The 23093-nt window shown below is 35.0% G+C and overlaps 1 protein-coding gene across 3 annotated transcripts in view; it reads left to right on the top strand.

The window, feature by feature from the left end:
- Positions 1 to 23093, top strand: part of RYR3 (ryanodine receptor 3) — a 793997-nt gene that overhangs the window by 585730 nt on the left and 185174 nt on the right. For all 3 annotated transcript variants that reach the window (XM_056810219.1, XM_056810218.1, XM_056810220.1), the window contains 4 exons: positions 746 to 857; positions 5625 to 5745; positions 7870 to 8039; positions 20079 to 20299. In XM_056810219.1, coding sequence (XP_056666197.1) covers positions 746 to 857; positions 5625 to 5745; positions 7870 to 8039; positions 20079 to 20299 — 624 coding nt within the window. The remainder of the gene's footprint in view (positions 1 to 745; positions 858 to 5624; positions 5746 to 7869; positions 8040 to 20078; positions 20300 to 23093) is intronic.

The raw sequence follows: 23093 nt of genomic DNA, 5'->3' as shown, positions 1-23093 counted from the left end.
ATGGGGATACCACTTTTACTCCCCTGCTGCCACTTCCTCAAACAGTAGTGAAACTCTTTTTTTTTATTCCTTCTCTTTGTTCAAAGACTTAGTTTTTAAAATCATAGAATTTCAGAGCTAAGAAAAACCTTGAAAATCTTGATCTATCCTTTCATTTAAGGTTGAGGAAACATTAGCTTAGAAAGATGAAGTCATTTACCCCAAAGGTCTCTCAGTGCTAAAGCTAGAATTAGAATTCAAGTCTCCTGATTCCTACACCAGAATTTATTTTGCTACACAACTCTTTAAAAGGGAAAAGAATTGATATTAGTAGCTAAAGAGATTTGGAGATAATCAATATTATACTACTTAAATGGTCAGAATTTTGAATATGTAATTTTGTTACAGTTTAAATTTATTATGACATTATCCTTGAGAATCTAGAATAAGCTTGATTTCACACACACACACACACAAAAGAAAAACCCTCATGCATTTATATATAGCATAAGCAAATATTTAGGTTTCTTGAATTTTATGAGAAATAATTACTATAACTACATTCCTAATATTTGGAAATTAGAGACTCTTTTAAATGAGAGTATTCTTGGAAGCTTAGCTCATCATTGCATGGACTCTCACCTAGGTGTAACATGAAAAAAATTTTTATAGAAAATAGTTATCTAAACTTCCTTTTTCCTTGGAAAATATGATTTATTGCTTTCCAGACCACCTAATACCTCCATTGTATTTGGTTTTCTCTCAGCAGTTCAGAGGAAGATGACAGTGAAGAGGAGATTGTGCATATGGGCAATTCAATCATGTCATTTTATTCAGCTCTTATAGACCTCCTGGGACGCTGTGCACCTGAAATGCATGTAAGTAGTAGGGAGTCCATTAGATGAACCACAAGAGACCCAAAAGAGAAGCACTATACTTTTTCTAAATGTAATTTTATTAATATTTTATTCATTTTGCTAACATGCTTTCCTCATGATTCTTGGCTTTAGAATCACAGCTAAATCCAAAGATACTTTTCATTCATAATATCTGATTTAGTTGCTCTCTGGGGAGATTTCTATATGTAGGGTATTCCTATATATTAGGTGGTTTCTCAATACTTTTTGTTTTGAAAAGTATCACTGAATTATGCCTCATCTTACCTCTTTTTTGGCAAAATGTTACAAATCCTTAAGACAATCTCAAAATGAAAAAATCATCTCTCCTTCTAAGTTTATTTAATTCTTTCCAAGCAGGAGATTCTATAGAACATCTCAACTAACAGTGCCTTGTTTAGGATGAGAGCTTTGGGGTATGGGTTGCTTTTGTCTTTGTTTTGTTTTTATTTGATTTTCTTTGGAATATATTCATCGATGGTATTCAAACATCTAATATAGAAACTACCTGGGGGCAGCTGGGTTGCTCAGTGGATTGAGAGTCAGGCCTAGAGATGGGAGGTCCTAGGTTCAAAACTGACCTCAGACTTCCCGGCTGTGTGACCCTGGGCAAGTCACTTAACCTCCATTGCCTAGGCCTTACCATTCTCCTGCTTTGGAGCCAATACACAGTATTGACTCCAAGACAGAAGGTATGGGTTTAAAAAGAAAAAAAGAAACTACCTGGAGGAAAATTCTTTCAGGGTCATATAGGTTTAAGTCTTGGTTTTATAAGTACATACCTTACCTAATATTATAAAAGATAGAAATAATTTTCAGTATTTGGAATACACAGAGAAAATTATCTTTCCCATATTTTATGCTTTTTACTTCAGTTTCCCTGTTGAGTGTCATTTAAATTATAAATTTAATTTATTGGTCTGAGAATAAGGAGGCATAATTTGTATGTATATTTTTGCTTTTCCATCTCAAAAAGTGAGCAGGTTTTTCTGCCACCATCAAAATGGAAAGTCTGAAAAAATCCACTGAGTAATGTATGAAAGATTGGAAACAGTCCCCAGTGAACCTTCCATTCATGGTTTAATTTGGGAAAGCATAAAGCTATGTGAAATAATAGAAAACATTCCATATCATATTAGTGGAGAAGGGAGAACAAGAAGTGATAAATGAGATAAACTGCTTAGTAATTCTCCAGAACAGTTGTTTTCTTTGCTCATTATTGGCAAATATAGCTACTTTGCTGTCTGTTATTCTAATTATTCTAGAGAATATTCCAAAGGGATTTAGAATTCTGGTCTGGGGATTGGTATCAATTTTAGCTACAAATAAGATAATATGCTTCTTCATCACCAACATGAGGTAGGATTTACTTTATACAACTTAATATCCATGGAAAATAGAACCCATTGATCAGTCAAAAAACATTTATTAAGTACTGACCACATGCTAGGCACTGTGCTAAATACTGGGAAAAAAGAGGTCAAAGATAGCTCTTGTATTCAAGGAATTTACAGTATAATGAGGAGACAATATGCAAACAAATATAATCAAAGCAAACTATGTATAAGATAAATAGCAAATAATGAACAGAGGGAAGGTGCTAGAATTAAGAAGGAAAGACTTCCAGTAAAGAATGGGATTTTAGTTGGGACTTAAAGGAAGTCAAGGAGGTCAGAAGGCAAAGTTGAAAATAGATAGCATTGCAGGCATGGGGCGGGGGTGAGGGGCATAAAGGGGGGGATAGCCAGATAAAATTCCTGGAGCCAAGAAAAGGAATGTCTTATTAATGGAAAATCCAGAAGGCCAGTTTCACAGGAGCAAATAGTATTACTGAAAGTAAGGTGTAAAAAGACTGAAAAGTTGGAAGGGGTTAGACTATAATGGCTTTGAATGCCAAATAGAGTATTTTTATTTGATCCTGAAAGTTACAGGAAACCACTAAACTTTGAAACTATATAAGGAAAGTGACATGGTTAGGCCAATGCTTTAGGAAAATCGCTAGCAGTTAAATGGAGATAGATTGGAATGGGAAGAGATTTGAGGCAGGCAAACTCACCAGCAGACTATTTCAATAATCCAGACATGAGGTGATGCGGAATGCACTGGAGTGGTAACAGTGTCAAAGAAGAGATGGGAGTATATTCAAGAGATGCTGCAGAGGTGAAATAATCATCAACTAAATATGGTAATTAAATCCATGCAAAGTTGATGAGATCACCAGTGAAGTTGTATAGAGGGATAAAAGAAGAGAGCCCAAGCCAGCACTCTGAGGGACATCTACAGTTAGAGGGCCTGTTCTGGATAAGGATCCAGCAGAAGAGATTGGGAAGGAGTGATCAGATATATAGCAAGAGAACTAGAAGAGAGTGATATCCTAAAACACAGAGAGGAGAAAGAAAGGGTGATCAGCAGATGATATTATAATTAAATAATTTTAATAGCTTTGTAGGCAATATAAACATATGTAGTCTGTGTACATGTGTATTCCTGTTTCTACCAACATGTTTTTTTCTAATTCTCTGGCTAATTGTTTATTAAGCTCTTCAAATCACAGACCTTTCAAATAAGAGACATTCTTGCAAAGTATGGCACATTGAATTTTGAGTGAGAAATATTTGTATTCATATTTCACCTCAGACATTTACTAGTTGTGTGATACAACTAGTATCACAACAAATAATTCAGTTTCCTGACCTGTAAAGTGGAATAATATAACCTACCTCACAGAAATTTGAGGTTAAGATGAGATAATATAAATAAAAGCTTTAAAAGTGCTATATAAAATGAGCTATTTTTATCATTCCTATAAAGACAAGTGCTATAAATGGAAAAAAGGTGACACCAGAGAGAGGATTGTTCTGAGCACCAAAATTCATGATTTGTAGTCCTAGTTCTTTCTCTACATGAATTGGGACAAATTATTCATACATCTCCATTTCACACTGTTTGTATTTCTTTTAGAAAAATAAAAATGGAAAACACCATGAAGTGTTTTGACGTCTTTGAATGGCAAAGATTAACTAAAAAGAATTGAGTGACAATTCTTCTTCAGTATTTATGGACTATTCCTTACTGCTGTCACTTCAGCAAACTACACTTTCCCCATAAAGTTTCAGGTTTATTTTGAAGTATTAAAAAGTTTAATATCCTAGTTTTTGAAGTAGGGTCTAGATATTCAGGTCACCTCTGTGGGTTCAAGCCTGACAAGATCCCACTTTCATCTTCATTCTCCTATCTCGTTAGAGCATCATCCTAGATGTCACTTGGCTAAGGGAGGTGCATTCCGTTGCAATCATCATAAGAAGGTGCTTCTCTTCATTGGTCCTAAAGTTCCTTGATAGCTGTTGTACCAGGATGTGGAAAATGCTGGTAGAGTTGTCAATGTACTGTTAATTCTCATTATATATTTTCCGAGAAATTTCTATATTTAGGGGGGGAGTGGGATATCTACCTCATATTCTAAACCATAAAATACTCAAAATGTGAATTTAATTCCCCCATTATAGTCCATATTCATAGGATCAAAGTTTCCCTAGGATCTTTTTTTATTAACAAAATTTGTTTTTCAGTACCTCAGCCTCTCCCTCCCCTTTCCATATCATAGAAGTAAAAGAATTAATTGGTTAATTAGATTCATTAAAGAACAGGGGGAGAGGATTTCCACTTAGGGAAAGAGAAGAATCTTCCTGGGGTTCCTTAAGAAGAATTCCCAGAGAACCCTCATGCTTGGGAGTTTCCTCCCAGGAGTAGGTGGTCGGAAATTTTCTCTTTCTATCTTTGAAGATTTGGTGGTAGACATCTTTGTAAAACATCTATATATCTACGGAAGATTGGAGAGTACCTGGAGCTCAACTCCAGGTGGCACCAGAGAGCAGTGTCTGTGAAAACTGACAGGCAGGTGGATCTCTAACTGGAGAGAGCAGCTGTGAAATTTATACATTTGTTTAAGGAGATAAAAAGATTTATAAATTAGAATAGATTTAGTAAGTTAGATTATTATCTTTAGACAGTTAGTATAGTTAAGTCAGGCCTGATTTTCATCAGGTAAGAAGAAAGTCCCATGAGGGACAGAGGGGTTCAGGGTTTGTTAGAATTATTAGTTTTAGGATAGCATATCTCCCATCGATTTCTATTTCCGTATTCTTTCTCTGATATTCTAATAGTTTTAAATAAATAGGTTTTGTAGTAATTTGTCTCCATCTAACTTCATCTACTGCCTTCTTACTAGCTAGATCCTAACAACTTTAGCTTTAGCAGAATCCTAATCAACACCAACTGGCCATAATCAATACAAGATCTAATTTAACCATAACAGAAGGCATCACCCAGAAAACATATGTATATTTACAGATTATGTCTTTCATGTTTCCATTGTTCAATTCATTTTCTGGGGTTAACATTCACAAGTTATTCTTCAAATATTAAATCTATAGTATTCTCAATTCTACCCATTTCATTCATGATTATCTCATGTAGTTCTTTCTAGGTTTTTTTTTAATATGCTCATTGTTTCTTATGGCTCAGTATTCCATCAAGTACATTTCCTATTTCAATTTTATTCAAGTTGTTTTGTTTTGTTTTTACCTATGGTCCCATTAGGTCATAATTGCGTAGCATGAAAGTTTATAAATAGAACAGTTTGATACTTTATCCTAGTCCTATGTGTATAAAATGGGAAATAGGGGCAAAATTAAGGGATGGGCATAGGGAATACACTTTTAAGCTTATTGTCAGTTTCTGTATTGACAGCTTATCCAAACAGGAAAAGGGGAAGCCATTCGAATCAGATCAATTCTTCGCTCCCTGGTCCCCACAGAAGATTTGGTTGGAATTATCAGTATCGCTTTGAAACTGCCCACACTTAACAAAGGTAATGGTATCAAGATAATTTATTTAAAGCTCATGAGCATATAATTTAAGAGTGGGCCTAAAATTTTTTTCAAGGCTTTCCCTTAGAAATTTACTTGATTGGTAGAAACCACAAAGTGGAGAAATCTTTTGGGTTTTTTCCTATAATGCTCACACTCTCTTAGGTGTTCCACATTAATTTGCATCCAATCTTTTTATAACATATACAGTTTTCCTCATTTCCTCCCAAATTAAAAACTACTAATTCCTTCCTTTTATTAGGATAAAGATGTTCCATTGCCCTCTAAATACCAGGTTATTTGTAGTAAGGTAGATAGGTTAAGAGAAATAGAGTATTGTCTACAAGAACTTCTAATACCCATGTGCTCTGTCGACATCTCAAGGGCAGATAAACAGATCAGCATTCAAGTCTCCCATTGTGCCTATGCTATAGTCCCATGCCCTGTCCTGTCAAAAGTCATACAAAAATAAGTTATATCCTCATGCCCAAGGCCTGATGTGACTTTTAAAATTAATTTACAATGCATCTCCCCTCAAAACTCCTTGGCCCTTCTCAGAAACTATATCTGCAATTTGGGTAACTTTTTTCAACATCCTTGTAAATCAGTGATGCCAAACTCAATGAGAAACAACAGCCACTAAACCATACCAGCTACATATTGACTTTGAAAATCACATATTAACAATTTCTATTTTCTATTTTATTTTTATTTCTTTTGCTACTCAATCACACTTAAATCTGGTTAGAACGTAACTCAGTACTTCAACAGAATGTGTTTGACCCCTCTGTTCTAGAGGATTTTGCTGATATTCCCAATGGTTTAGTGCTTTCTTCCCACCCCACAAATTACTTTGTATTCATTTTATGTGTAGATTATATATTATTACTAGATGCTTAATATAAATATAATACTTGCCCACATGTTGCAAGGATAAATATCAAGAATCTGGTCTATCTTGTCACCAAGGGAGACTACGATTACCACTTTAATGGGAAGCTAGAGGAAGATAATGTTTGGGTACTTATTTTTTCACTTGCCTGTCTCCAAGAGAGGTATCAGGCTGGAAATATATCTATTTAACATACACCAAATACTTATAGTCTAGTGATATAAAAATGATTTTAAAATGGAGCAAAATAAATTAAAGAATAAAAACTATCAACCCTAGTCACCCTTAAGGAAAGGGCAATACCTAATATTCTTGCTAGTTTAGCTCCCTCTCACCCTCCCCAAATGTTAGTTATTTTTTTAAATCACAGGTAGCTAGTAAAACCTCATTGAAGTAAACAGTAAGTATAAATTAGAAATTTTAATGAGATTGGAAATATAATACAATATCTATTTGAGGGTGAGACTAAATCTCAGGTCAAGCAATAGAAGAATGATGTGGAAGTGGGTGAAAGGATTATGTCTTAGTAGTTTTGAGGTTTGCAGATACTAGAATCTAGTCATCTTTTAAAAGTTTGTGTTTGCCTCTTATAACTACTTTTTTTAAACTTTCTCTTAGTTAATTAGAAGCCATATCTCTCTCCATGTACATAGTTCTCAACTTCACCAGACTGGACTTTAGGGTACCATACACCAAATCAATAATGTATTAAAGATTTTGATCCAGTAATCTCCGCTGATCAATACTTGAGTTATTTCCCACAAGTTATATAATATCTTCTGTGGAACTTCTTTATCAGATGTGTTAGCAGCATGAGCCAAATAGCGAGTTTTCTCAAGAAGAGGCTACCAGAATCAAATGGATCCCTAAGCAGAAAATCAGTAGACCTGAACCTAAACTTTACTGTGTAACAGTGATCATTTCAGCTAACAGTGTTACAATCTGTTAAACAGTAATGGTTTTAAAACAATAATATCTTCCCCTCCATAATTTTTCACTAATCCAAGCCAAACCCTTTACTTTCCTATCCCAAACATACTGTGAGTGATAACTAAGAAACTTTTTATAAGGCCTGATGACTTTTTGGCAAGAAAGATGTAAGGTAAAGAAAAAGTATCATTTTTAGATCTTATTACTTCATTAAGAGGGAGGAGAAAAAATGGGCCAATTTTGATTTATATCATCCAGAACAGTGATATTTTTAAATACTGACAATTCTCTCTGTATTTATCAGATGGGTCAGTGAATGAGCCAGATATGGCTGCCAACTTTTGTCCTGACCACAAAGCACCCATGGTGCTGTTCTTGGACCGTGTGTATGGTATTGAGGACCAAACTTTCCTCCTCCACCTGTTGGAGGTTGGATTTTTGCCTGACTTAAGAGCATCAGCCTCTCTGGACACAGTAAGTTAATTAAATAAGAATTATGTTTTCCTGCCATGATTATATCTAGAAGCTGAATTAAATACAGTATTTGCTCTTTTTCATGTGTTTTGGGCTCTTTTGTTCACATAATAGTTTATTCACATCCCTTTTTATAGTGGTTCCCTTTTACAGATGAAAAACTGAGACACTGAGAAATGGAGAGGTTTCAGTAAAAACTAGGAATCCATTTCCAAAGCCAGGTAGATCAAAAACAGAGAAAGAAAACTAAAGACCAATCTCTTTAATGAACATAGATGCAAAAATCTTAAATAGGATGCTAGCAAAAAGACTCCAGCAAGTGATCACCAGGGTTATTCACTATGATCAGGTGGGATTTATACCAGGAATGCAAGGATGGTTCAATATTAGGAAAACCATCCATATACTTGACCATATTAACAAGCAAACCAACAAAAATCACATGATTATCTCAATAGATGCAGAAAAGCCTTTGACAAAATACAGCACTCATTCCTATTGAAAACATTAGAAAGTATAGGAATAGAAAGGCCTTTCCTAAGAATAATAAACAGTATATATATATATATAAAACCATCAGCAAGCATCACCTACAATGGGTATAAATTAGAAGCATTCCAAATAAGATCAGGAAGGAAGCAAGGTTGCCCATTATCACCTCTATTATTTAACATTGTATTAGAAACACTAACAGTACCAATTAGAGAAGAAAAAGAAATTGAAGGTATTAAAATAGGCAATGAGGAGACCAAGCTATCACTCTTTGCAGATGACATGATGGTCTACTTAAAGAATCCTAGAGAATCAACTAAAAGCTAGTGATAATAATCAACAACTTTAGCAAAGTTGCAGGATACAAAATAAACCCACATAAGTCATCAGCATTTCTATATATTTCCAACACATCTCAGCAGCAAGAATTAGAAAGAGAAATTCCATTTAAAATCACTCTAGACAATATAAGATACTTAGGAATGTACCTTCCAAGACAAACACAGGAACTATATGAACACAACTACAAAATATTTTCCACACAATTAAAACTAGATCTAAATAACTGGAAAAACATGAATTGCTCTTGGGTAGAACAAGCTAACATAATAAAAAGGACTATCCTACCCAAACTAATTTACTTATTTAGTGCCATACCCATAAAACTACCAAGAAATTTGTTTTACTGAATTAGAAAAAAACATAACAAAGTTCATTTGGAAGAACAAAAGATCAAGAATATCAAGGGAAATAATGAAAAAAATGTAAAGGAAGGTGGCCTAGCAGTACTAGATCTTAAACTGTATTATAAAGCAGTGGTCATCAAAACAATATAGTACTGGCTAAGAGACAGAAGGGAGGATCAGTGAAATAGACTTGGGGTAAGTGACCACAGCAAGACAGTCTATGATAAACCCAATGATCCCAGCTTTTGGGACAAAAATCCACTATTTGACAAAAACTTAAAATTGGAAAACAGTATGGGAGAGATTAGCTTTAGATCAATATCTAACACCCTACACAAAGATAAACTCAGAATGGGTGAATGACTTGAATATAAAGAAGGAAACTATAAGTAAATTAGGTGAACACAGAATAGTATACTTGTCAAATCTTTGGAAAAGGAAAGTTTTTAAGTTTTTAAGAAAGCGTTAGAAAAAAATGCAAAATGTAAAATAAATAATTTTGATTACATTAAATTAAAAATGTTTTGCACAAATAAAACCAATGCAACCAAAGTTAGAATAGAAGCAACAAATTGGGGAGGGGGGCAAATCTTTATAACAAAAACCTCCAACAAAGGTCTAATTACTCAAATTTATAAAGAGCTAAATCAATTGTACAAAAAATCAAGCCATTCCCCCGATCAATAAATGGGCAAGGGACATGAATAGGCAATTTTCAGATAAAGAAATCAAAACTATTAATAAGCACATGAAAAAGTGTGCAAAATCTCTTATAATCAGAGAAATGCAAATCAAAACAACTCTGAGGTACCACCTCACACCTAGCAGATTGGCTAACATGTCAGCAAAGAAAAGTAATGAATTTTGGAGGGGATGTGGCAAAATTGAGACATATTAATGCATTGCTGGTAGAGTCATGAATTGATCCAGCCATTCTGGAAGGCAATTTGGAACTATGCCTAAAGGATGCTAAAAGACTGTCTGCCCTTTGATCCAGTCATAGTCCTACTGGGTTTGTACCCCAGAGAGATAATAAGGAAAAAGACTTGTACAAGAATATTCATAGCTGTGCTCTTTGTGGTGGCAAAAAAAAATTTGGAAAATGAGGGGATGCCCTTCAATTGGGGAATGGCTGAACAAATTGTGGTATATGTTGGTGATGGAATACTATTGTGCTCAAAGTAATAATGAACTGGAGGAATTCCATGTGAACTGGAATGACCTCCAGGAATTGATGCAGAGTGAAAGGAGCAGAACCAGGAGAACATTAGACACAGAGATGGATATACTGTGGTCCAATGGAATGTAATAGACTTCTCTACTAGCAGTAATGCAATGATCCAGAACAATTCGGAGAGACTTATGAGAAAGAGCACTATCCACATTCAGAGGAAGAACTGTGAGAGTAGAAACACAGAAGAAAAACAACTGCTTGATCACATGGGTCAATGGGGATGTGATTGGGGATGTAGACTCTAAATAATCACCCTAGTGCAAATATCAATAATATGGAAATAGGTCTTGATCAATGACACATGTAAAACCCATTGTGTGTCAGCTATGGGAGGGGTTTAGGGGTAGGGGAGAAAGAACAGCAATCTTGTAACCATGGGAAAATATTCTAAATTAATTAATTAAATACATTTTTCAAAAAATAAATAAATAAATAAAAATAAAATAAAAATTAGGAATCCATATCCCACAAGTACTTACTCAAAGGCTTGACCAGTAGTAACCTTTGGTTTTAAATATGCTATCTCCCTTCTTATTTTCAAATTCAAAGAGGAATGTTACAAATAAAATTCTAGCAGATGAGATTCGGGGTATGAAACTTCAAATTATTGACTAGAGTAGCAATAATTCATCAATGGTCAGTGGTATCTTTTAGTAACCAAAGGCAGAGACTCAGAGTCCTGGGTTATCTTATGCTACTGCTGTATTTCTCAGAATTTATTATTGGGTCCTCTCGTGAACAGGAAGGATGTAGTTCTAATTGATGTGTACCTAATGAGGAGGTAAACTAAGAGTTCTCAGCTCCTTTGTATTACCACGTCATTATATCAAAGGAGATGAAATGAAAAAAATGACTTGATCAGATTTTAGGCCACCTCAATTTTGTCAGGTTTCATCTTCATGAGCCCATTCCCCCCTAACCTTATTGAGGGAGACCAAAGGCAAAAACTCATCACTCCTGAGGAGTATTGGTTAAAGTTAGATCCTGGCTATCAAGTGAAGAGGCTCAAATTCCCTGTTAGATGAGGTCCATCCCAATTTAGAAGTTAGATTAGTAATACAATGGCATTTCTAAGAAAAATTTCAGAGAAAAATCTTTTGAACTAGTGCAAGAGATGATCATTGGCAGAGAAGGGAATATTAAAAATTGATATTAAAAATCAAATTATATAGTATTTTAAATTAATTTTCCTCAGGAAAGAGGTTGTACTTTGTAGCAAAGTAGCAAACCTTTGCAGAAGCTCAAGGAATTTATTTCTTCATACCTTGAAAAAATGATCAAGCCTTTGGAATGGATTACATTTTCATTGGCAACCGAGAAATAGAAAGTTCATGACATTCACAGCCTGAAAATGAGGGAGAATTACAATAGATATATCCAATAATAACATAGGAATGATAAGCATTTTAAATAAATTTTACTGATATTTTCTTTCTTACATCGTTGGAGTTATCTCAAGTATCTGGCCACTTTATAAGGAGCCATCTCCTTGACGAATACTTTTAGAGAAAGAAAAAAATAGTCAGTAGAACTGATCAGTACTTTGAAAAAATGTAAATGTGTAATACTTATGAATTTCCTACTTCTATAAAGGGATTGGTTGGGGATGTCTTCTCATATCTCTTCATTTGAATTTTACTTGATCATTATAATTTGATTTTTAACATGAAATTGTTTCATTTACATGTTGTATCTTTGTAGATACTGTATATATTGGGGGGTTTTGCTTCTACTTACTTTAGTCTTCATCAGTTCATAGCAATCTTTCTTTGCTTCTCTAAATTCATCTTACAAATCCTTTCTTACAGAATAATAATATTCCATTACAATTATGTACCACAATTTGTTTAACCATTCCCCAGTTAATGGGCATGTACTTTGTTTCCAATTCTTAGTTATTACAAAAAATGCTACTATAGACATGAGAATATATGAGAATATGAGCATTATTTTTCTTATTGATGACTTCCCTATATATATATCCTAGTAATGAATCTCTGATTCAAAGGGCATGGGCATTTTAGAAACTTTATTTCCATAATTCCAAATTGTTCTCCAAAATGTTTATACTATGCTTGCTTTGGCAGCACATATACCAAAATGCTTATACCATTTTATAAATCCACTATGTATTAGTATGCTTATCCTTCCATAATTCCTCTAACATTGATTGTTGCCATTTTTGTCAATTTTGCCAATTTGCAGAGTATAAAGTGAAACTTTAGGATTGGTTGGATTTGTATTTCTCCTGAAATTAGTGATTTAAAGCATTCTTTGATGTGATTGTGAATACTTTTCAGGTCTTCTTTTCATTCTTTTTTTTTTCATTTTATTTCACTTCATTTCATTCATATATTTTGGACATTTATCTATTGGGGAATGACTATTAGCCTTATACATATATAAATTGTTTATATATCCTATACAACAAACCCTTATCAGAGAAACTTGATACAAAGGGTTTTTCCAATCTAAATGCTTCCCTTTTTATCCTAAATTCATTAATGTCTATACAGAAGTTTTTAGTTTCAAGCAAAGTGATCTATTTTTATCTTTTAGAATTACCTCTTTCTTGTTTAGTTAAGAATATATCTACTAACAATTCTTATGAAAGGTTTATTGTTTCTCTTCTAATTTTTTACAATATGATTTGAATATTAAGATACATAATTGTTGTATATATAGTGGAATTTTGTAAAAGATGTTGGTCTAAGGAAATACGTATTTTATAACTCTATGTTTATAGAACCCCCAAAAGGAACACTACAGCTTATTATGTTGTGGAAACAAAACTATGTTTCAGACTGGCAAATCCTATTAAATTATTAAAGTGCTTCATTTGGAGCTACTTCAAATTTTGAACATTTTGATGAATTTCCTGAATTTAAAAAATTACTTTATAAATACCCCCCTGAGGCTCCTGATCAAAGCATACAGTTTGTAATAGATGAGATAAATAGTACATGCTTTTCTATTTGTTGTTCAAACATGTTTATCTAAACACCTCAGTGCTACATTAAAAGGTGCCGTATTGAACTTGTCAGCCAACAGACTATGGCATTTCATTTCTTATAATAAAGACATGTTCAATAAACTAAAAATCAAAGCTGTGTCCTATCTCATTTTAATAATGTTGTTAAAAGGACAAGTTTGAAGAGCTTGATTATTTTTTTTCTTAGGACAATTGTCTAGAACCAAAAATTTTACTAGTTATAGATGTTCCCAGGAATATCTCTATAGTTCAAAGACAATAGTTTCCAGAACCATATTTCAGCGGATACATGATCTCATTAAGGGGGCTACTTCCTCCATTGATACAGATCACAATCTAACTATACCTTTTCATCCTTTGGGATCCTTATACATGCCCTTGCATAGAGCCCCTGAAGATCATCTGCTTAATGAACTGGAGTCCTTCCCCTCAATTTTTTCAACATCAAGCTGGTACTATTAATTCCTTAAAGCAAACAATCCGTTATGTCTTACTCTTACCACAATTCACCTGCTTTTCCAGTCAACAATGTCCTACATCATATCTTTTATACCACTTCTTGCCTATGATCATAAAGTCATTTAATTCATATTATATAATTTTATTTTACAACAATGTGTTAATCCCAAGCATGGGACTCATAGGAGAGGCAGGAAGGAAACAAGTTTATTAAATACCTTCTATGTACTAGGAATTTTGCTAAGTGCTTTATAAATACTTATCCTCAAAACAACCCTGAGATTTTTCATTTTACAGTTGAGGAAACTAAGGCAAAAAGAGGTTAAGTGACTGGTCCAAGGTGACATAGCTAGTAAATATGAGGCCAGATTTTTAACTCAGGTCTGACTCCAAACCCAGCACGATACCCACCATAATACCTAACTGCATTGCAAAGGAGAAATTAATGGTTCTCTAGTGCAACCTCCTCATTTTAAAAATTAGGAAATGGACCCAGGAAAGTTAAGTAACTGGTCCCACTTAACAGAGGTGGACATTTGCTTTGAATGTAAGTCCTTTGTTTCCAGAGCCAGCACTTTTTTCAGTGTACTATGGAAAACATTTGGATTTGGGGGTGTTGAATATTTGGATGTTGGATGTGGTAGGAAGATTTTATATATATTAGCTAGAGATTTAGGTTCAATTCATAGGATTATTGATTTAAATCTAGAATGAACTATAAAGGCCATGAGATCAAACCTCCCTCATTTTATGGATGAGGAAACATGTTCATAAAGTTTAATTAGTTTACTCAGTCACACAGCTAGTAAGTATTTGAGGCAAGATTTGAACCCAAGTCTTCCTGGTTCCAAGTCCAATATCATCTCTACTATGCCATATTGCCTTTTTCTGACAGTTGCTAGGTATGTATGTAATACTAGGCAAACAATTTATCCTCTTGGAATCTTAGTTTTCTTTTTTTATAAAATGGGGATAGTGATGCCTATATTACCTGCCTCAGAGGATTATGATGATTGAAGTGCTTTGCGAACCTTAAGCCAGTACAATAAACTTGAATTATTATTAGTTGTTTACCAAAGACCTCAGTAATTCAAGGCACCTTTAAACAGGTCCTCTGAAATTTGCCTCCATGGCTAGTGAGTTAAAGAGAACATTGTGTATAGGAACTTAAACACTGTTTGAGACATTAGTAGTTTTCAACACCTTTAATACTTTTCTTTATTCAGTCTTCAGAAGTGTGTAGCTTTAAGCCATTTGTCCTCTTTGTAAATTGCTTTCAAAAGTTGTAAATTTAACCAGCAGGATACAATTCTATTACCTGAAGAGCTTGTTTGATTGATTGATTTGTCTCTCAGAATTATGAAAATTGCTAATTATAACTTTAGCAGTTCTTGGGAATAAGATTATCAAGTTGAGGGCTCCCTGTTAAGTCAGAAAAGAGTTGAAGCCACATTAGAAAATTAATAGTCTTGCAGCTGGAAGTCTTTTAAAATGCTGAAGTCATTGTGTTCAGATGATTAGTGCACCAAATGGGATGGGTGCCAAGGACTTGAGAATGCAAAGATTCTACTTTTTGTGATTCCATGTAAATGCTTACTACAGAGCATCCATCAGATTCAATAGCTTTAGGTTTTTTGATGCTTTGCCACTAATTGCCTCTGTGCCACGAAGAAAGACACTTTTCTGCCTCATGAGCCTAATTTTTCTATCTGAGAAATGAGATAAATGAAAATCAGGCACATCACAAAATTGCAAGGAGGAATAGCCAGAGAGCAATAGGCAAGCCCGTATACTATGTAGTATGTAAAAGGTGAAGTAAAAAGCAAGACTAAAAATAAAGTGGATATGACTTTAATATGAGAAATAATATAAAGAGATATCCACCCATGGGTCCTCTTCCTCAAAGAGTCATTCCTTCTATAATTTTTTTTACTAAATATTGCAGGGAGCTCCTCTGAGAAACTTCATTTACTAATACAGATAGAGTGATTCACCCTAATACATAATCTTAGAGTTGCCTGAAACACTGAAAAACGAAGTGATTTTTCCAAGGTCACGTAGCCAGTTTATATCAAAGTGGGGAAGTCTTCCTGACTCTGAGCAACTTCGCATTTATTCTCTTACCTGGTTTCAACTTCAAGAAACAAAATGTACCTACCAACAACACTCTAAACTTGTTACCATGTTGCTGACTCAATCTTTTTTTTTTTTTAACAAGCTCAGACAGGACACAGGAGTGTCCAGGGAGAGCTGTGGTCAGACTATTTGGAAAATTTTAATTAATTATTTTAGAATATTATTCCATGGTTACAAGATCCATGTTCTGACACTCCCCTAACCCCGCCCCCCTCCCATTGCCACTGTGAAATTCCACGGGTTTTACATGTGTCACTGATCAAGACCTATTTCCATATTATTGATATTTGCACTAGGGTGACATTTAGAGTCTATATCTCCAATCATATCCCCATTGACCCATGTGATCAAGCAGTTGTTTTTCTTCTGTATTTCTACTCCCACAGTTCTTCCTCTGAATGTGGATAGTGTTCTTTCTCATAAGTTCCTCAGAATTGTCCTGGATCATTGCATTGACACTAATGGAGAAGTCCATTACATTCAGTTGTACCACAGTGTATCAGTCTCTGTGTATAATGTTCTCCTGGTTCTGCTCCTCTCACTCTGCATCAATTCCTGTAGGTCGTCCCAGTTCACATGGAATTCCTCCAGTTCATTATCCCTTTGAGCACAATATTGCTGACTCAGTCTGGATTGACACCACAACCCTTAGCCTTGTCTCCCCACGGAATGGCCAGCTGAAGGGGGGACTACCGAATTCCTCCAATGTCTTCCTTTATTGAGGACTCAGCTCACTCCACTTTGTATCTGTTGCCCTGCCTAGTTTCATTTCCATGGAACAAGATGACCTTGTGCTTCATACACCTAGGTGTTCCTCATCCCTTATCCCACATTTCAGGCTTCCTTTTATGTGGACTCCTCTTTAGATTGTAAGCTACTTGAGTGCATGAATTATCTTTTTTTTTTAATTATATCCCAGTGCTTAACATAGTGCCTAGCCCATAATAAGCACTTATTATTTATTGGATTATATAAAGCCCAGCTCTTTATCCACTATGTCATGACCACTCATCCCACTTTTTTCCATATTAGATATTAAATAAACACTTGTTACATTGAATTATTTTTCTGATGGGTCAACTAAAAACAAAACTTTTCCACAAAAGTCCTGTGTTATCTATTGACAGACTATGAGAATCAACCTAGCCAAGAATTAGAGACTCATTACTAGGGGACTGGTTATCAGGGTAAATCTTTTGGGCAGGATGAACTAAATGGCCCATTTGTTGTTGTTGTTTAGTTGTTCTGACTTTTCATGGCCCCTTTTGGGTTTTCTTAGCAAAGATACTAGATTGGTTTTGGCATTTTATTCTCCAGCTCATATTAGAGATGAGACAGCTGAAGCAAATAGAATTAAGTGACCTGCCAAGGTCATATAGCTAAATTAGCATTTGAGACCAGATTTGAACTCAGGAAGCTGAGTCTTTCTAACTCCAGGTTAGGCACTCTGATCACTGTACCACCTACCTGGCCAAAGATATAAAGCAGCCCATTGCCATTTCTATAATGACAAGGAAGAGGAAGAGATGCTACAGAGGTGAAATATTGCTTGTATTTTCAGATAAAGACACTGGATTACAGAATTAGAATTAGAATTAATTTATTCACTGACATTATTAATGTTCAAAGTTTGTTTAAAAACTGAGTTGATATTTCATATTAATGTTCTCGCTACAAATAAAAACCAAAAGACAGATAGAAGTGTTAACTAAATGGAAAAATAACTCATGAGTTTTATTTAGGTGACTAAAGATAGTGGCAGAATTTGTTTCATTGTTCATCTAAGAGACAAAAGAAATAATTAATGGATGATTCAATCATCTAATCTTGTAGTATACATGGTAATGTATCTAAATAGATCACAATGCAGATCATTCCAGCTTAGGTACTAACATATATTGTAGAAAATAAAGATGAAAAATTATTTGGAAAAACTTGAAACTATCCTTCAAATCAAATCAACACAGACTTTAAACCTTGGTATTTTAAATTAAAAAGCAAGCTTGGGAAAAAAGAAAAACTACTTTAGAAAATATTATTCCAAACAAAGAAATTAAAAAAGTCAAAGACTCTTCAAGAATAAAATGTTTAAAGTACTACATGTGGCAAGCCACAATTGGTCTACCCTCAAAGTTTAATTGGTGCAAGAGTTAGAACCATAGGGAGGCCGAAAGTATGGAGATACTTAATTATTCAAAAGATTCTTCATCTCCTTAAATAAAAAGACATGATAGAAAAAGGAAGTACTGTTTTAGAGTAAAAGCACATTAGCAAAGCATTATTGTGAAAGGGAGAAAATTACTGTTTCCCCAAAAGGTATTCTACTCAAAAAATTAAAAATTCCAATCATCTCAGTGGGGAAAGGCTTATCTCTGGAAGGCTGGCCAATATGTGATAATATTTAAGGTTTCATAGAACCAATGATTATATCTATATCTATATCTATATCTATATCTATATATATATATATATTATCCATTACAGAAGGAGGTTCAGAATGAAGCATATTTATATTTAAATAGTCATTGAGGGAATTCATTTTGCCTAACTGTGCATATTTGTTTCAAGGTATTTGTTTTTCTTTTTTTTTCCAAGTTGTGTTATGTGTGGGAAAAAATAGATTTCTGTTCATTTTTTTAAAGGTAAGAAGATGCTACAGATGTGAAATATTACTTGTATTTTCAGATAAAGTCACTAGATTATAGTTTCCTTAACTGCTTTTCTTTGTGGAAATAATCTATAAACATATTTAATATTAAAAAAACCAAACATATCAATAAATCTTTTTTTAATTCATGAAGAATAAAAGGATTGTGATTTATATTAGTGACATACTGACATATAGTCAGTGATTTATATTAGTGACATAGTGACATATAGAAGACATACCCACACTGATGAAATCAAGGATCTTTCAAAATATAAAAGTTAAAAATATATTGCATAAAGTGTCCACATTCTCCCACTAGTCTAACTAAAGTAGTTATTGTTCATTGGTACACATGTTTAGTAGAATTCTGAGTAAAGAAGGCAGCCTGCCTTTTTTTACCTCTGAATTAATTCACTAACACTAAAGCTTGTTTTGTTGTGTAAGAGTTTAAATTTAGGTTTTGTGCTAAATATGATAATTATAAAGTAATATTGTGGTCATCAATTTTAAAATATAGCTTAAGTCAAAATGATTTTTAGAAGTTTTTATTTACAAAGAGGAGGAAAGAGTGAAAGTGTACATGTAGATAAAGAGAAAAATTCCTAACAAGCCCACCAGCCTTTCTCTGGTGAAGTCTGGCTCAGCCCCAGCAGGGGCTTCCCCAAAACTCTGTCCTCATGTGGATTTCTGGTAATCCTCAGCCAGAAGTCCCAATGGTGTCTTCAGCAAGGGTTCCCCCAATGCAGCCTCCTCCAAAGCCAAGGTAGGAATCTCAGCCACTCACTCAGCAAGCCAATGCAGGATCCAGGGGAGAAGTCTCCTTCAATCCAGGAAAGGAATCTCCAGAACCAATCTCTCCAAATGCCAGGAAGGGACTAAATCTAGACCGTATTGGCTTCTTCTTTTATGCTCCTTTTTCCACATCACTTCCTGTCACTCCCCCTTCTTCACAGAAAACCAATTGCAGTCTTTCAATTTTCCTAGCACTGCCCAAAGGGTGGAAAGGGAGGGAGGGGCCTTTGGAGGTATGAGCTTAGTAAAGTGACTCATGAACTCTCATACTTAATGGTAAGTTGGGGCACTATAAGTACTTGATTTGATTAGCTAAAAATAGACAAGGGGAGATTTAGTTCTATCTTCACAGTTGGTCTTTTGTTTTTGTTTTGTTTTACTTAATTTTTTCACTATTGACCTAATTTATTTCATTGTCCATGTAAAAAAGTACCTCTAGTGACAAAGTGAACAGTAATAATCTGTTGCTTTATGTTCTGTGAAGCACAGAAATGTGTAAGGCATATTTATTTTTTCATAGGATCATGTGGTGAGTGTATTATGCTTTGCTTAGCATTTCCAGATAAAATTAATCATTATCTCTTCCTCTTTTCCCTAGGTTTCTCTGAGTACCACAGAGGCGGCCCTTGCACTGAATAGATATTTGTGTTCTGCTGTGCTCCCGCTCCTCACAAGACATGCTCCTTTGTTCGCTGGAACAGAGCATTATACCTCTCTGATTGATTCCACACTTCAAACCATCTATAGACTCTCCAAGGGACGCTCCCTCACCAAAGCACAAAGAGATACCATAGAAGAATGCCTGCTTGCTATCTGCAAGTAAGTACCATCCTTATGTATTTCTCATTCATGTTCATTCAGTTGAATTCAATTGTATATAATTGCACATGTGCATAAAACTATAAATACTCAAATCTGAAATCTGGGTCATCTTCCTATAAATTAGACTCAGCCATAGACTTTCTTCTAAGACCCTCTTTGCCCCATTCCCTATTCATTTTACCTCTCCATTCAATTGTCTCCCATCACCATATTTCTCTGACTGACTTCCCAGACCCCTTGTTATCTGACTATCACAGGTAGTTAGGATGGTAGCCAATGCTGGCTGATGGGAGCCAATACCGAGAATAAGGTACCTAAAACCCCACTTTATATATGATGAACAATTACACTGCCACCTCTTCATCTTACACAAGATTTTGGCCTTTTGGAGTGGTTTGGAAGTTAGTGAGATCCATACTCTCTGAGTCACTCGAAGGCCTCAAGCTATCAGGGTAATTCTTCCATAATTCTTCCATAATTCATTTGATTTAGTCAAATAAGTATAGAGTTCTTATCATATTCTAGGGGCCAGAGCTACACAGATGAAATGATACAGCCTCTACCCTTGGGGATTGGCTGACAATCTATCAGGGAAAATAAATTTCTTCATTACTTTGGTGCAAAATCATGAAATCTGGGATATTGTTGGTAAAAGTCTCCTTCTACCGATCAGTCAGCCAATATTTCTAAGTGTCTATTATATGCCAGGCACTATGCCAAAGGCAGGAGATTCAGTAAGAGACAAAAGACAGGCTTTGCCCTCAAGGATCTCATAATTTAATGGAGGACAGATACAGTAAGTAAACTAATATGTACAAACAAGCTATATCCAGAATTAATAGGAATTGATTAACAGAGAGAGGCATTAGAATTAAGAGGGGTTGGGGATGGCTTTTTGTAGAAGGTGACATTTTATTTTGGGACTTAAAAGAAAGCCAGGGAGATCAGTAATCAGAGTAGAGGAGGGAAAACATTCTAGTATAGAGAAAATGCACAGAACTGAGAAATGGTGTGTCTTGTCCATTCAGCCACCTGGAGACCAGTTTCATTGAATCAAAGAGTAACTGGTTGGGAATAAGGTAAAGATGGGAGGGGAATCATTTATTAATACCTTTAGATGCCAAACAGAACATTTTGCTTGTGATCTTGGAGGCCTTCCTGAATGACTGGGGTTTATGTAGGGGGAAGGTTTGACATGATTTGACCTATACCTTAGAAAAATAGTGGCTGAATGGAGGATGGATTAAAGTCGGGAAAGACTTGAGGCAGGCCAACCCAGCAGCAGACTAATGCAATAGGTCAGGTGTGAGGTGATGAGGGCTTTTACTGGGGTGGTGGCAGTGTCAGGAGAGAAAGGAACATATTCAACAGTTGTTGCAAAGGTAAAATTGACAGGCATTGGCAAGAGAGTGGAGGTAGGGGCCAGTACTTAAAGAAAAGACAGAATCTCAGATAACTCCTAGGTTGAAAACCTACAGGCTGCAGATTTTAACCCTCCTACACTTTTACTAGATATTCTTTGAGTTACTGTGACTAAAAATTTAACATCCTTCTGCTAGCCTGGAGATAAATCTCTCTGATCTCTACTAGGAAAACAAACATTTATTCAGTTACTGAAATAATAAAAAATGATAAAACTAGAATACAAATTAGAATAAAAGTACAAAGAAAAGATCCAATGTTATAGAAACTTGAGAGGATTTTTTTCAAAGTGTGCAGAGAAAACAGAGATTCATGGAAGAGTGGCATGGGCCTGCTGTGGATAGACTGCTGTCAGAGGTTATGAGGTGAGGGATTTCAGCCATAGGGATGACATGCACAAAGCACAAACAGAGGAAGGCAGAACAAGAGGTGGTAAACAGTCAATTTGATTAGAATGCAGATTTGGGGAGTAGAAACAAAGAAGAGTCATATAAGTTAAGGCATAAAAAAACAAATTGAAACAGATTTTGCAGGGACTTGAATGCCTAAGTAAAAAGGTTATACTATATTTGATGGACTATATGGAGTTGCTGAATGTTTTTGAGCAGAGAAATGATGGGATCCAAGATTTTACATATAGTGAGGACACATTAGAGAGAAGAGAAGTTGCAAGGGATTAAAAAAACAAGTGGATGTAAAGAAGTCATGGCAAGAGAAACTAACATGGACAATATAACAGTGTTAAAGGATTGTCTTTTAGGGTAGATGTCTGTAGGAGGAAGAAAAGGACCAGTAGAGAGGGGGAAATGGGCAGGAAACAGAAAACTTATGGATCCAAAGTCCTAAAGAAAACAGGAGGAAATAAGATCAAAGCCTCAGGTGAAGGTATTGGCTTTGACAAAGGAAGGGAGCCCTCTCCTTCATCCTTTAAGATATGAAGGAAGGAAGAACAAATAGGAGAAAACTCAAAGTTTGAAAAGAATAGGGGCAGCTGGGTGGCTCAGTGGATTGAGAACCAGGCCTAGAGACAGGAGGTCCTAGGTTCAAATCTGGCCCCAGACACTGTCTAGCTGTGTGACTCTGAGCAAGTTACTTTGCCTATTTTGCCATTTGCCCATTGCCTAGCCCTTACCATTCTTCTGTCTTGGAACCAATACATAGTATTGATTCTAAGGTGGAAGGTAAAGGTTTAAAAAAATGTGATGAAGGTTACAGACTAATCCATTAACACCATTTAACTGATAATATAGCAAATGTATAGAGTATTAGCAATATGTAGAAAGGAGAAGGGGGAAAGGGAAAACTATTATGGAGATAGAATTAATAGGATTTTGTGAGTAATAATAAGGGAGAGGAAAGAATCAAAAAA

This window comes from Monodelphis domestica, chromosome 1, assembly GCF_027887165.1.
Source record: "Monodelphis domestica isolate mMonDom1 chromosome 1, mMonDom1.pri, whole genome shotgun sequence".
Lineage (NCBI taxonomy): Eukaryota > Metazoa > Chordata > Mammalia > Didelphimorphia > Didelphidae > Monodelphis > Monodelphis domestica.
Note: the sequence above shows the minus strand (reverse complement) of the source record. Positions and strands in the feature narration are given on the sequence as shown.